Source organism: Watersipora subatra, chromosome 11 (assembly GCF_963576615.1).
Source record: "Watersipora subatra chromosome 11, tzWatSuba1.1, whole genome shotgun sequence".
NCBI lineage: Eukaryota > Metazoa > Bryozoa > Gymnolaemata > Cheilostomatida > Watersiporidae > Watersipora > Watersipora subatra.
In genome coordinates this window covers 26,707,863-26,723,208 of record NC_088718.1, presented here as the reverse complement: position 1 = coordinate 26,723,208, position 15,346 = coordinate 26,707,863, and the positions used below count along the sequence as shown (strand labels likewise).

At 42.9% G+C, this 15,346-nt stretch overlaps 1 protein-coding gene across 1 annotated transcript; it reads left to right on the top strand.

The window, feature by feature from the left end:
• Positions 1 to 10,202: 10,202 nt before the first annotated feature.
• LOC137407923 (uncharacterized) lies at positions 10,203 to 13,304 on the top strand. The gene has a single exon (XM_068094307.1). The coding sequence runs from the start codon at positions 10,203 to 10,205 to the stop codon at positions 13,302 to 13,304; it is 3,102 nt and encodes a 1,033-aa protein (XP_067950408.1).
• The last annotated feature ends 2,042 nt before the right edge of the window (positions 13,305 to 15,346 follow it).

Below are 15,346 nucleotides of genomic sequence, written 5' to 3'. Positions count from 1 at the left end.
AATACATTCAAAAACAAAAATTAACATTTTTAAAACAAAAATATTAGCATCGTTTGCTCAGCCAGTTACATTCTGATTGTTGCCTTTGTTTGAAACCATTTCATGTTCTTGTGGCTGTTCTTGTTCATTTATCCTCTAAGACCCCCTTAATGGGAAGACGAGGATCTCCTTGATGATCTGTAATTTCTTTTTTACTAAAATGTCTTCTGTCAGTCTAGTAGGAACATGAAAGGTATGAAAAAGAGTATACAGAATTTTTAAAGATTGTGTTAATTTAGTCCAAGTTCCCTAGAAACTGAAAAGGTACTTATCAGTGTTACATGTAAAGGCTTTTGTACCAGATCTTGTTTGTACATTGGTAAAGGCCTCAATAACCTGCTCATATGCATCATTTAGACTTTGGAACTTACCATAATCTTTAAGAATTTTGAAAAGCTTGTTTCTACGGGCACTAGCTTTCCTGTCTTTTACAAAATTTAGATATAACATTTCTCTTGCTACCGTTACTGAGAAATCTCACTCCTTTGCATTTTCGATAAAACCGATAGCCTGTGACTGAATTCTTTTAGGTGTATCTACCCTACAGGATGAATTTATTCGCGGAGTTATATTTCGCGAAAATTTTCTTTTCATGCATATTCGCGAATGAATTTATTCGCGGGTGAAAACTGCCACTCTCTAGGAAAATTTAACTCTATTGCGGCTAGTAAAAGATATTCCTACGCATGCGCACACCGCGTGTTCCGGTTTATATTTAGCTTACAACTGCGAGGCGATCATGCTAGTCTACGGTAAACAATTTTTCTTGCGTCCAGAGGTTTTCACGAATATTCATCGCTTTGGAGGCCTTTGATAAGCCAACAACTTGTGGTAAGTAATGAGTTTTTTACATTTACTAAATTAGTTGAATTTTACTTTGGTTCTTCGGTAAAACGCAATACTAATTTTTTCCATCCCTACTGCTTCATTATTTGTTTTAGTGGGAGAGAGAGATTTTTCATCATACACCGAAGAACAATGATTGCAAGGGTGGTAGATGTCATTCTTAGAAGATCACCAATCATTCAGGGAGGTCTGGAAATTGAGGTTGAAGTGACCGCAGCTACTTACAAGAAGAATATATTTGTTTTTAAAAAATGAACCAAAACGCCTTTACGAGCACAAATCTTTGGCCAACCGGCAGAACTTTGCAATAGTAAGCCACGAGAAGAGTTCTGATGATAACTTCCTTACCAGTCATGTAGTAGCGAGAGAATCGCCTTCAACACCTACCCAAGACAGTGAGAGCGACAGAGCTGCTGTTACCAAAATAACTAGTCAGCACCATTACACGCTAGTATTCACACATCAAGAGTACCAGTTTAATTTTATTGCTAGACAACCGCCATATGGACTAAACTGTTTATATTTACTCCATTCATCGTTTGTAAAATTTTATTTGTATTTGAAATATTTTATTTGTACACTCAAGTTTGTAGTAAATTATAATACATCTATACATGGAATAAAATATATAATTTAATCATGTTTGCTGCAGCGATATCAAGAAGTTGTTGTCGATGAAGGGGTCTAGGTTGACTGGTTGCCTCTCTGCCAATATTCCTGCCTTGATGAATATTACTACTTGTCTCTAGTTTTCGTAATCGGAGTAGGTTGTTTCATTCTCAATCTGCAGTAAACACAAAAAAGAAAAAATATTAACGAGTGTTGAAGAAGTACAAAAACAATAGCTGAAGTATTTGATGAAAGCGATCAGTTTTTAAACAAAAGAATTAACTAATGCAGTTGATTATGAAAAAACGTATCTGCACTACAAATCAAATACATACCATAATGTCCAGATCAGAATCATGATCGTCCTTGACTTCGGTATTAGAGATTGATGGAGTTGATTCTAATGTAAAAAGACTAGGAGAGTTTTTTTGCTATGCTGAAGCCATGCCGAATAACTTGTAAAAACCTTGAATAATTTTGTAAAGTTTGATACAATGGCAATAAAGCTCGAAGCCTGGCGATGATTTTAAAGAAGTTTTGGAACTCGGCTACGTTTAGTACTTCTGCCTCGCGGCTATTTTCGCGATGACGCCATTCTGCATATCTTGTGACAACCTCGAATAATTTTGTAAATAAATGTGATGCATTGCCAATGGTGTTAGCTCAAAGCTCAGGCAATGATTTTAAAAATGTTTTGGAACTCAATTACGTTTAGTATTTACATTAAAAACTAGGCTAGCGACTAGTTTTCAATTTGATGCAGTAGTTATTCTCTCTTGTGATTAAAAATAGAACTAATTATTCACTGAATTTAATAATTCGCGGGATTGACTGTTTGCGAAATCGCGAATTTTTATGACCAACGAATATTTTCATCCTGTAGGGTATGTGCTTTATCCTGTATGGATTCCAAGCTTCCATTGCATATTTCATTAACGGTTTATATAAGGAGAGGTATGCTACATACTTTACTTTGGAAGAGCTTGAATTAGTACATGTTTTATTAATCAATTATGCACAGCTCCCAGGTAATATCCCTACTGATATTTATACCTAATTATTTTTAAGTATCCACATAGCTCAAAGATTGACCGAACAGTTGGTAATTTTCAAGCATATTTTGTCTAAGCACTATTGTAAAGGAAACTGTCGGTTCCTTTTATTTTTTACAAGAGTAAATACTCCGAGAGTATCACCAATATTAGTACATGTATATTTTTGTGCAACATATATACCAGGGGTGCCCAAATACTTTTGCTGGAGGGCCAAACAGGTAACCAGGCCTCATCAGGAGGGCCAGGCATGAATACAGCTGTATATATGTAAATTTATGCGTATTTTAAGAAATGTGTAAGTAAACATATATACATGAACATAAACATGAAAGTAACTAGGTGTAACATAATAACACATGTAGATTTATTCTCAACAAAATCTACTCTGCAGAAGAAGTATCTGTAATGTTAATGAGACACATGAAAGCGAGTTTGCTTTGCAGCTATTGCTGCAATATCTGGTTTATCTTTGGTTACTGCTACAGCTAAGAACTGTTGAGTATGTTCCTCTGTCAGTACACTCCGATACCTACTTTTTATAAATGTCAGCTTTGAAAACATTGATTTACACAAGTAGGTTGTACCAAAGAAAGTAAGTGCACTGCCATATTGCATAGCATAGGATACTTCTCCTGGACAGCAGGTTGCGTTCAGAACCCTACAATAGTTTGCTCAGCAAATTGAGCTTTAGCCAATATATCTGCCTTTAAATCACACAGCTCTAATTCTGCCACACCTCTCTGAACATGAGGAAAGTTATCAACTTGGGCTTTCCAAAGCTGATGTGCCTGAAATGGGCACGCAACCAGCTCAATAATGCCATTGATACTATCAAAGGCAGCAAAGCGACGCTCCATCTCTGAAGAAACATCAATGAGAAAAGCGTGTGCTGTTGTAAAGTCCACAACATCATCACAACCATTCACAAATTCTCTGATGATTGGAAAGTGGTTCATGTCACTGTTTATGTCCTCGTAAAAGCAGTGGAGTTTGTCTTTAAAAGATGTTACTGCCTGCCAGAGTTCTACCACATTACGACCTTCGCCCTGCAATTTCAAATTTAGGTCATTCAGATGAGCCAAAATGTCTGTCAGAAAAGCCTGCTGCATCTCCTCCAATCTCACTAAGAAACTGCTCAATATGATGTCTTACAGTCCATACTCTTTGCAAAGCTCTACCCTTACTCAGCCATCTGCAAATATACATTAAAGTACATTGTATATTAAAAATAATTGACAATATTCACAACTTTGCTGTGCTTTTTTACCTCATCATAATGTGATGAAAATAAGTATGTCAACTATAATTTGAAGATAGCAATATGGTACTAACCTGACATTGTTGTGTACTAACAATTCATCATACTGAGAATCAGACTCCTGCAGAAATTTTCTAAGCTGGCGGTGTCGTAGAGATGATTTTGATCTGAGAAAGTTTATTAGTTTCATTATGTCCAGCATAAGACCTCCATATTCATCTTTCAGTTGTGCACAGAGAATGCTTTCGTGTCAATGAAATGCAATCATCTGAGGATTGTTTTCTTTCAGGCGATTAACAAAACCAGAATATACACCCACCATAGCTGGGGCGCCATCTGTTGCTACAGAAATTATCTTATGCATTGACACTTTATGGGAGTCCATGTAAGCCTTGAATGCCTGATATATATTTTCTCCAGTCGTACGTTCTGTCAGTGGAATAACTGCTGCAAGGTCCTCACTAAACTTGCTGTTGAGATAATACCGAACAAACACACTCAGCTGAGCAACATCGTTTATGTCAGTATTCTCATCTACTGCAACTGAAAATGATTTACACCTGTTCAAGTTATATATGACACCTTCAGTCACATGATTGGCAATAGCTTCTATCCGTCGGGCACACGTATTCCTAGATAGCAGTACTGACTGAACAGCTTGCTGAATATCTAGCTTTTCGGGGTAGAGCGCTTGAACGGCTGAAACCATGCATTCTTTTAACAGTTCACTGTGGCTGTATGGAGCCATCGCTTTAGCAATTTTATAACAAACTTCATAACCAGCAGTAGCTGCTCGTTGTTGCAAGCTTGTAGCTCCCCTCATCATAGCCATTTGTCCATTAGCCTGCCTTGTTAATCTATCATGCTGTTCCTGCCTCCTAGCTGTCCCTATAGAGGAAATCTTCCGTCATAGTCAGGATGGTTTTGAGTGTAATGCCTTTTGATATTTGCTACCTTGTTTATAGCGACTGAATTATTGCATATCAAACATATAGGTTTCCCTTCTACTTCATGAAAAAAGAATTGTGTAGTCCAGGTTGGATTAAAACGCCGGTTTTCTCTGTCTACCAATCTCTGAGCAATGATTGCTTACGAATTATTTTTCTAAGTCATTAGTCATACAATCAAACAATTTATGCTGAGAAATCCACAACACTAACTCAAAACTAAACCCTAGTATTGTCGATAATGCTGGTCAGGTGACTTCAGATATCTACCGTACCTTTTGGACTATTAGCCGCTACTTTTTTTGCGATATTTTGAGCCATGCGGCTGATTTAGAGGCTGCGGCAATTCTGCAGTTTTTTCTTTCACCGCTAGGGCGCATTAACCGGCTTCTGGGGTTAATGCGCCTCTAGCGGTGAAATAAAAAACGAAACTTTGCCTACTGTGGTACTGTTCCGTTAGGCACTGGGTTAAAAGCGTCGGTTAATACGAAACAGTGCCTAACGGCACTGTTCTGTTTTAACGAGCAAAGTTGCTGCCGTGTTAAAAGCCAGGTCATGAGTTCTGCGGCATAGGTACACAAAAGGCTATGTATTGTTTTATTATCGTTTTATTTAAATAAAGCAGACGCGGCCAATATAGAGGTGCAGTTAATAGTTCGAAAAGTACGGTAATAATTACTACTGATACAATAATACATTGCCAAACAAACTCTTTAAAATTTTCAAAACATTAAAAATTACAACAGCTGGGGGGCCTGATAAAAACAGCTGGAGGGCCGGATCAGGCCCGCGGGCCTCCATTTGGGCACCTAGGCTCTATATGTAATCAATAGGTTTAGTTTTATTAGACACTGTAAACGTTGTGTAGGAGAAGTTTTCATTGACACATAAGTGGAAAATAATCATTCAAAATGTACGTTTCTGTCATTTATCACTGTTTGTTTACATACTCTCCAACATGGCGTATGCATCACGTTTTGCTATTGTTGTAAAAGCCACGTGATTGCCATTTCAGTTCAATTGGTCTACTGTAACAGCTCTCAACTATTATAGACTCGAGCACTTTTCAATTCGTAACATCTTGGTTATAGTCAGAGAGCAGGATAACCCTATCTGTCATAAAAATAATTTTTATTACTTTTCTCAACTTATGCAGTTTGATGCATGCAAAAGATTCTTCAATATTCATATATTGCCTGTTTGGATGTTGCACTCTGTAATGTCGTTACTTATATACTTTCATGTTTAAATTACATACTCATCAAATGGCGGAGGCGTAATAAACAAGTCGATCGCTGTTGCCATTGTGACAAGGAATTTCAGACTGTGATTGGATAATTGGAACAAAACGTCATAACCCACCAGATTGCTTAATAATGGCGGCCCAAACTAGTAGCTTGTGCTGGCATGACTGAGCTACTAACCTCAAGTGATTTAGCAGTTCTATCACCTCAAAAGATAAAAACGGTAACTGAACTTGTTGACCATTATAAGTTCAACCATTTGGAACTATTTACAACTATAAGGTAAGCAGAACTAATTATTTTCATGATCAAACCGAAGACCTCATTCATTCACCACGATAGCCATTAATTCATTGAAGATTAAATCAGCCGTCAGCGTTGGTAGTAGGACTAGTAGCAGTGAAAATTTAAAATCTATCTAAATTGATTACTACAGCTAGCTATTATGGATTACATAATTCATTATAATCAAGTTATACATTCTAATAAGCCTTACTAACGGAAAAGAGCCGATAGTCTAAAGTTTTTATGAGATGTAGAGCACCATCTACAAACGGTCAGATAGGTCCGTAGCAAACCTAATAAAGTCGTCATGTTATAAGGTCATGCAGAACTTATACTGTATTACTGTGTTATTACATTATATTCTGGTGTATTGTATTATAATAACTGTATTATGTTGTATTGACCTGCGTTGCATTAAATTGTTTCATAGGATTTATGTTTTGCATTATGTTGTGTGATATGATATATCACTACATCTTTCATTGTATTTTAATCTATTGAGTTATATTGTATTATTATAGTGCTCACATATCAATTATTACTTTACAGAAGTATGCGATGGTTGAGTTAGCTAAATATTGTTGTGGCAAGAGCTAAAAAGGTGTACATTTATTCCTTTCATGTAGGGCTATGCGCATTGCCTACACATAAAAATCAGTCCTGTACCTCTTCCTATTTTTAAGTTTTAAGTTTATACCTACATGATTTGATAGATCGTTTTCTCTGCTAGGTTTTGATGGATAAATATTGCACCATAAACGTACATAAATTTTGTATTTTAAACTTGTTGTATGTAATGGATGTGATTCTTTGCTTTGTAGTCAGCCGCCAGAGACTCAGTATGACAGACTTCTCTCGTCATCATCTTATCCACTGGTCTGTCAGGAGCCCTCTTCATACTCTTTACAATGGGACCTGTACAACTACTGATTGACAGGCTATACTGTATACCTCATTGGGTACACTGGTTGTGACGCAGACTAATTAACGAATTTAATGTTTAATATTTTTAATGAAATTATTATATTGCTGGAAGACACGTGACAAGCATAAAGTATTTATTATTCTTCTCTTAGTACTTTTCGTTGGTGATACTACATGTTATTTTATTTAACTGACATTTGTATGCGAAATTTCTTGCTTAGTTTTAGTTATGTTGTACGGGTAGCGTGCTAAAACAATGTTGGTGCAGTATGTTCGATGACAACTATCTTTATGGATGGTTAATTAATATCATAGGACTTTGCATGTGTATTTGATACATTGTATGATTATTATATAGCATGTTTACCAAGGTAAACATTCAGTTTATCATGATACATCAAAAACTCTCAATCGATTCTAGAAAGCATATTGAAAAGTATTTAATAAAACTAGTTAATAGAATCTTAAAGCTCATCATCACTGTCTATATGATTACCATCTTTAACCTCGTCGTTCATTTCATTGCTGCAGTTTACACAGCCAGATAGACTTAAGCAAACTAAAGATGCAGTTTTGCATCATATCAGTTTTCACATCTACTCTTTTTGCATGAGCAACTAGTCCAATGGACAAACTGCCTGGGAATAGCTCTGTGTCCATTACTAAATCACTGCACAAAAATCTCATCATCGTCTTTACTCCAGTTATGATTTGTGGGATCAGGCGGCGTGATTAGTAGGAGACCGGATCATGGGCGGATCATCAAATTCAAACGAACAAAACAATAAGATAAAATGGAATATTTAACTACATCACATCTAAAATCTGATCCGTGATGACATCTGTTAGTTGTTTAGAATTTATTATCAGTCAATAGAGATTGAATCATCATATTAATATGAACATCGTTATTGATATTCAATGATAATGAATTAATGGCTATCGTGGTGAATGAACGAGGTCTTCGGTTTGATCATGAAAATAATTAGTTCTTTTTACCTAGCAATAATTATAAATGGTTTCAAATGGTTGAACTTATAATGGTCAACACGTTCAGTTACCGATTTTATCTGTTGAGGTGGTAGGACTGCTAAATTACTTAAGGTTAGTAGCTCAGGCACGCAGTGCACACAGCTTATGTGGTTAGTTTTGGCCGCTATTACTAAGCATTCTGGCGGACTATGACGTTTTGTTCCAATTATCCAATCACAGTTTGTGAAATTCCTTGTCACAATGGCAACAGCGATCGACTTGTTTATTACGCCTTCGCCATTTGATGAGTATGTAATTTAAACATGAAAGTATATAAGTAACTACATTACAGAGTGCAACATCCAACCAGGCTATATATGAATATTGAAAAATCTTTTGCACGCATCATATTGCATAAGTTGAGTAAAGTAATAACAACTCTGTGAGTTATTAGTCACGTGGTGCCCGCCGATAGCTCGGAAGGGTTCGTGGGCATGCGCCACCGGACGAGAGAAAACGGCCATGTTGTCATTGGGAATCCAAGCTCCGTTCGCGTAGCTTGTGACTCTGTGCTGTCGTAGCGAAAAAGGATTGTTAAGAGTCCTTCTGAGTCTTGGTGACTCGTGAGTAACCCTACTGGTGTAGTCTGGCACTACGGTGTTTTCTGGTAAAACGTGTAGGTGGAGTAAGGGTGACATAAGGGGAGGTTTTGGAGTGTCACGGCTGGCAGTCTGGTACTGCGTTATTTTACTTAGTAACTTACAAGCTATTTCGGCTTTTATATTTGTATTTACTTTGCCTTGTTGTTAGGTGGTGCCACTCAGCTGGGCTGAGGTGAGCACGAGCGGGCCATGAGCGCGCCCGGGAGCAGCCAAAAGGCTGAGCCATCTACCGATGGCGGAGGTGGTCAGCCACCCGAGGGCGCCGCGGGCGCTGTAACAGTGCCGCTGGTTTTAGATGCCGCTTTTTTAGCGAATCTGATGAACCAGGCACGAGGGCCTATTTTAGAAAGGCTGAGCCGGCAGATGCAGCCATTTGCCGGTGATGGTGCGGTTGAGGTAACCGCATGGCTCTCGCAGTACGAGCGACTGTGTGAGTTGGAGCACATTGCTCCGTGCACGCTGATTGCGTACATGCTCGATGGCACTGCTGCCAGAGTGCATGGGCGCATGAGGGTGGGCGACGCATCCCAGTGGGATGTCGTGAAGGCAGTTTTGACTGCCGAGTATGCCATGCCTCGACAGGAGGCATGGCGTCGCTTTGTCAGCTGTCGACTCGAATCCGGGGAGACAGTTGACGTGTACCTGGACCGCTTGGAGCGGCTCGGCGGTAGACTGGGGGTGACGCTGGAGGACCTGGTTTTTAGGACCAAGTTCTATGAAGGGCTGCCCGAGTCAGTCTACGAGTGGGCAGTTACGCACGATCAGGCGTACACTGCTGACTTTGGTTCAGTGCTGAACCGAGTGAGGAGAAAGTTGGTTTCCCGGAGAGCTGTTGAGGGTCGCCCCTCAACAATTAGCTCAGCGGCCAGTTCTGGTAACCGGCCGGCGACTGCTTCTGGCAAGCAGTTGGGGGCTGCTTCTAGCAAGCAGCCGGAAAGCAAAGACAGTTGCTTTCGATGTGGGGGTCCACACCGGGTGAAGGACTGCCCACGTATTAAGCGGCCTTCGTCTGGTACGGGGGCGAAAAAGACCTCTTCTGGCAAGAGGGTCGGGTGTTTCCGGTGCAGCAGCACGGATCACTTTGTACGGGATTGTCCTGTACGGCCACCGCCTGGGGCGGCGGCAGGGCTCACGGAGGATGAGCCGGGTTTTCATCAGGAGGATGCAACTCGGGGCGCCGCATCCTCTCATATGGACACCGTGTAAGCCAGGCTTACGAGGGGTCCCATAACATCAGGGGGACCCGAGGTGGCGTTGGCGTGACAGGGGGAGGCTGGAGGTCACATGTAAGCAGTAAGAGTGTACTGCGGGACAGTCCTTGGCTGTCCGGGGCGACTGGCGAGCCTACGACGAGCAGTCGTATGCCGGTCGTTCGAGCAATTCTGAATGGTTGCGGTTTTCAGTGTCTGGTTGACACTGGAAGCGAGAGGACTCTGGTAAGTCCGCAGGTGTTGACAGGCTCAACCCGACTTAGGCCGAGCCACCCGCTGTTGACAGCGGATGGTAAGGCGTCTCATGTGAAGGGTCAGTGTCGGGTGGTCGTCGGTGTACAGGGACACTGTTTCGGTGTTACGGCACTCGTTATGGACAAGCTGTGCAATCTTGGGGTTGACTGCTTGCTGGGTGGCGACGTCATTGACCACATGGGAGGTGTCACTGTCCGTAGAGGAAGTGATGCGAAGTATTCGGTCAGGTGGGGGAAACCCTATCAGAATGGATGCTGTGGAGTACCTGCTGGGCAGGATACTGGGGCTGGCTGCGCATGCGGGGTGGCAAGGGTGGCACCGTTGTTGGGGTTGGGTGGTGATCTGGTGTCACTGCGAGTCGACGACCCCGATTTTGTTGCCACTTTTGCCCAAGGCCGATGGACCGTTAGCTGGCGGTGGTCCGGGGAATCTCCGAAAGGATTGCAGACCCGGGTCGCGGAGTACAAGTGTACTCGGGCACCTAACCTGCATGAGCGGTACTGTGCTGAAATTGAGAGCTGGATCTCAAAAGGTTGGTTGAAAAGGTGGAGTCGGCCCATTGAGGGTATTATCCCCCTTTTGGCTGTGTTCCAACCAACAAAGGACAAAGTGCGACCGGTCATGGACTACCGTGAGCTGAACGCGTTTGTCGAGAGTCACACGGGAGGTGACGCGGTCGCTGTGTGCGGCGAGAAAATCCGGAAGTGGAGACAGTTGCGTGGCAGACTTGGGGTAGTTGACCTCAAGTCCGCGTACCTACAAATCCATGTTTCGGAGGACCTGTGGAAATACCAGGTCGTGAAGTATAAGGGGGTCCCTTATGCGCTGACACGTTTAGGCTTCGGGCTTTCGTGTGCTCCTAGGATCATGACCAAAATCCTAGGCAAGGTTCTTTCGCTCGACGAGCGGGTCCGACGAGGGACTGACCACTATATCGACAATATAGTGGTGCAGGAGTCTGTGCTTGGCGTGGAGGAGCTGAGGAAGCACCTTGCTAAGTATGGACTGGCGACGAAAGAGCCGGAGGGCCTTGATGGCGGTCGGTTGTTGGGCATCTCTCTAAAGGGAAATGCTCGTGGACATTTGCAGATGTCGAGGGGAACTGCACTCTCCGAAATTCATCTTGAGCCAGCTGGGCTGACTAAGAGAGAGCTTTTCTCGTTTTGTGGCCGACTTGTCGGTCATTACCCAGTGGCTGGGTGGTTGCGGCCCTATTGCAGCTTCTTGAAGCGGCTGGGATGCAACGGAGCCTGGGATGCCCCTGTTGAAAAGGAGGTCCGCTCGCTAGCTAGTGAGCTTTACACAAGGGTATGTCAGGAGGACCCTGTTAGGGGTCCGTGGCACGTAAGACCGGACGGTTCGGTCGTTGTGTGGACAGATGCTAGCTCTCTGGGCCTCGGTGTGGCAATCGAGGTTGATGGCAGCATTGTTGAGGATGCGTCGTGGCTGAGGAAGGAGTCAGACCATTCACACATCAATGTTGCCGAATTGGAAGCTGTGGGACGAGGTGTTAACCTGGCTATTGCATGGGGGTTCAAGACCTTCACCTTGGCGGTTGACTCTCTCACAGTTGTCAATTGGATGTCAAATACAATTGACGGGCGCAATCGTGTTCGCACGAAAGGTGCTGCAGAGATGCTGGTGAAGCGTCGGCTGGGGGTGATCCGTGATACGATCACCGAGTACGGCTTATCGGTCACTATGCGTCTTGTACCTACTGTGGAGAACAAGGCGGATAGGATGACGAGGGTGCCCAAGAAGTGGCTCGGGCATCGTGGGATGAGTGGAGGCGAGGCCGAGAGCATGGCTGCTGCCATCTTCACCGGCGAGACCCTCGGGGATGCTGTGTGGGCGGCTCATTTGCCTCACCATCTGGGTGTCGAGAGAACACTGTACCTTGCTCAGCAAGTACGCAGTGACTTGACACGGGAGCAGGTCAAACGCGAGCTGGCTGGCTGTGAGGCCGGTCAGCGCGTTGACCCGGCTCCGAGCGGTGAGAACCTCGTGGAAACAGGCAGCTTGGCTGTCGAGGGGAACTGGTGCCGGGTGGCCATAGACGTGACTCACTATGGCGGCCAGGTGTTCCTGTCCATGGTTGATTGCGGGCCGTCACGTTTCGCTATCTGGCGCCGCTTGCCAAGTGAGACGGCAGCGCACATCGTGGCTCAGTTACGCACGATCGTAATTGAGCGAGGGCCGTGTGACGAATTGTTAATGGACAATTCCATGGCGTTTAGGTCAGCAACTGTTGCACAGTTCGCTGACGAGTGGGGGATTTCTCTGAGATTTCGTGCCGCTTACGCCCCGAGTGGCAACGGAATCGTTGAGAGGAATCACCGGACAATCAAGAGGATTGCCGAGAGGGGAAGAATTAGCCCCGAGGAGGCGACGTTCTGGTATAATGTCACGCCTCGCAAGGGTACAGATGGGGGTTCGGTACCCTCGAATAATCTGTATCGATACTCATGGCGAGTGCCTTTTGACGTCAATCTACGTGGGTTAGATGAGGTCAGTCAGGGCAAGTTTGCTGTCGGCGATGAGGTGTGGGTGAAACCCTCGACTCCTTCGTGCACTAGGCAGTGGGCACCGGGAGTGATTACCGGAGTCGTTTCAAAGCACAACGTGTGCGTGGATGGCATGCCGAGGCATGTGAGGGATGTCCGCAAACGGCGGTTTGGCACTGACCGTAGTAGGGCAAACGGCATCCGTGAACTGGCCGAAGACGGCCGGCCTAATCTAGATAGATTACGCGGTTCTGCTGCTCCCCCACCGCCTCAGCTGCATCCCTGTGAGGTGGCTGAGGTCTCGGAGGGGGATGTGGAGGACGGTCCTCAGACTGCTGAGGATGAAGTTCAAAACATGGATGGTGAGCCTCAGACTGCTGGGGTTCCGTCCGGGGATTTAGATCCTGATGAACCTGAGCTTCAACCGTTAATGCTCAGGCGGTCGCAGCGAGAGCGACGGCGTCCCCAGTATTTGGATGACTATGAGGGATAGCTGGTAGCTTCTTAAAAGCTGGGGGAAATGTGAGTTATTAGTCACGTGGTGCCCGCCGATAGCTCGGAAGGGTTCGTGGGCATGCGCCACCGGACGAGAGAAAACGGCCATGTTGTCATTGGGAATCCAAGCTCCGTTCGCGTAGCTTGTGACTCTGTGCTGTCGTAGCGAAAAAGGATTGTTAAGAGTCCTTCTGAGTCTTGGTGACTCGTGAGTAACCCTACTGGTGTAGTCTGGCACTACGGTGTTTTCTGGTAAAACGTGTAGGTGGAGTAAGGGTGACATAAGGGGAGGTTTTGGAGTGTCACGGCTGGCAGTCTGGTACTGCGTTATTTTACTTAGTAACTTACAATTGAGTTCATTGAACCAAACACCCCTAGAAGGGCAAAGGTCATTTGCGAGTACGGACATCCGGCTGACGCCATTATCAGTTAGTGTTCGAGTTAATTTCATTGTGTTCAATGTGCGAAAGAAATCTAATTTCAGATTTAACAGCTATGGAAGGTCACGAATACACCGCTCAATCAAAGGAACAGACTACTGAGATTACTACTAATAGTTTATGTACGAGAGATAAGGGTGTAGGTGCACAGTGCTATTGCTATTCCATGAACTGCAAAAACCGCAAGAATGGACTTTTAAAGGAAAAGGCATGACATTTCACAAGTGATGTTATATGTGTTATCGAAGTATTTGACTTACTTGACAGCACAATAACATCAATGATTAATGACTACAAGTTCCACTTCACTTTAAACTATGCTAATGTGATTTATTATGTTTAGGTAATGGTTGCTAATAACTTGACCCAGATCTTTGTGCAAGCCTAGCTATGCTGAATGTTAAAGGTGGATTATGATAATCAATTATACTTTATTCTTATGAACCAAAACCCAATACACAAGTAGCAAAATTCTAAAATATAAGATAGATGACAAGTAGCAAAACCCTAAGTAGTATATAAATCTCTTACGCCAACAGCAAGCTGTGTCTGCCCTTAAAGCTCAGTCTTACACGTCTGTAAGTGTCACTGCCAAAGAGGCTGAGCTACTAAAAAACACTAGCTTTTATAGGCATTTAGGATAGCCTGAGGACGGGTATATAATGTTCGTATCATATACTATGTTGTAGGAGTAAGTCCATTGGAAGGAACACCGTCTTTCGATACGTCACTTGGAAAGCGCCGAGATTGTGGCTGGATGCTAGGATTATGTAATATTGTCTCCGTCAGCACCGTAATATGTCATGGAAAAATACTGGCTTAGGGTGATGGTAAGTTCAGTTGTTTTTGGTAGTGCTTGGTGATGGGTGGATAGATATAATTACTCCCAAATTCCTTGGCGGTTCCCACAGGGGGTGTTGACGGTGTTGACTCATCAGTTTCTAAGATTGATGTATTCTAATTTTGACATTTCCAATTAGGGAATCTTTTAATGTCTCTTAGGCGTCTTGATGCTTGTACGAAATATATGCATGTACGGCGGTCTGGCTACATTCCCTGCTGGTATCTTGTTTTTTGAAGTATTTCCATACAACAGTGAGTCACTTCTACTACTAGTTATATTACTATTGCTCTAGTCTACGACTACTAATAGTTGTGCTACTACTAGTTAGTACTGCCACTAGTTAGTTCTACTACACTAGTCACTGGGTGAGTGAGAGTCAATCAGTGTCACTACTGAGTGTACGAGTTTGACTGTATTTTGTCGGTGATTAGATAAATTTATGAGCTAGTGAGTGAAATGTTCTTCCTTCAGAACGAAGGTTTTTTATTATTTAAATTTGGAATTTTTTTATATTAATATTTTGGAACTACAACCCATTAGGTTATTTCTAAATATTTATATTTGAAGGAAGTGTTTGTCCGATGATATACAGCCCCAAAGGATAGCCGACGGCGCTCATATGGGCGTGGTTTAATGATGAAGCTCTGTTGGGATTAACCCGAACAGACTGGCTGTATATCATTGGTTTGTCGTGCTTATAATATTATTTATTGTTGTACCTGAATCTAGCTAGCAGTAAGGAGATAAGAGTAATAA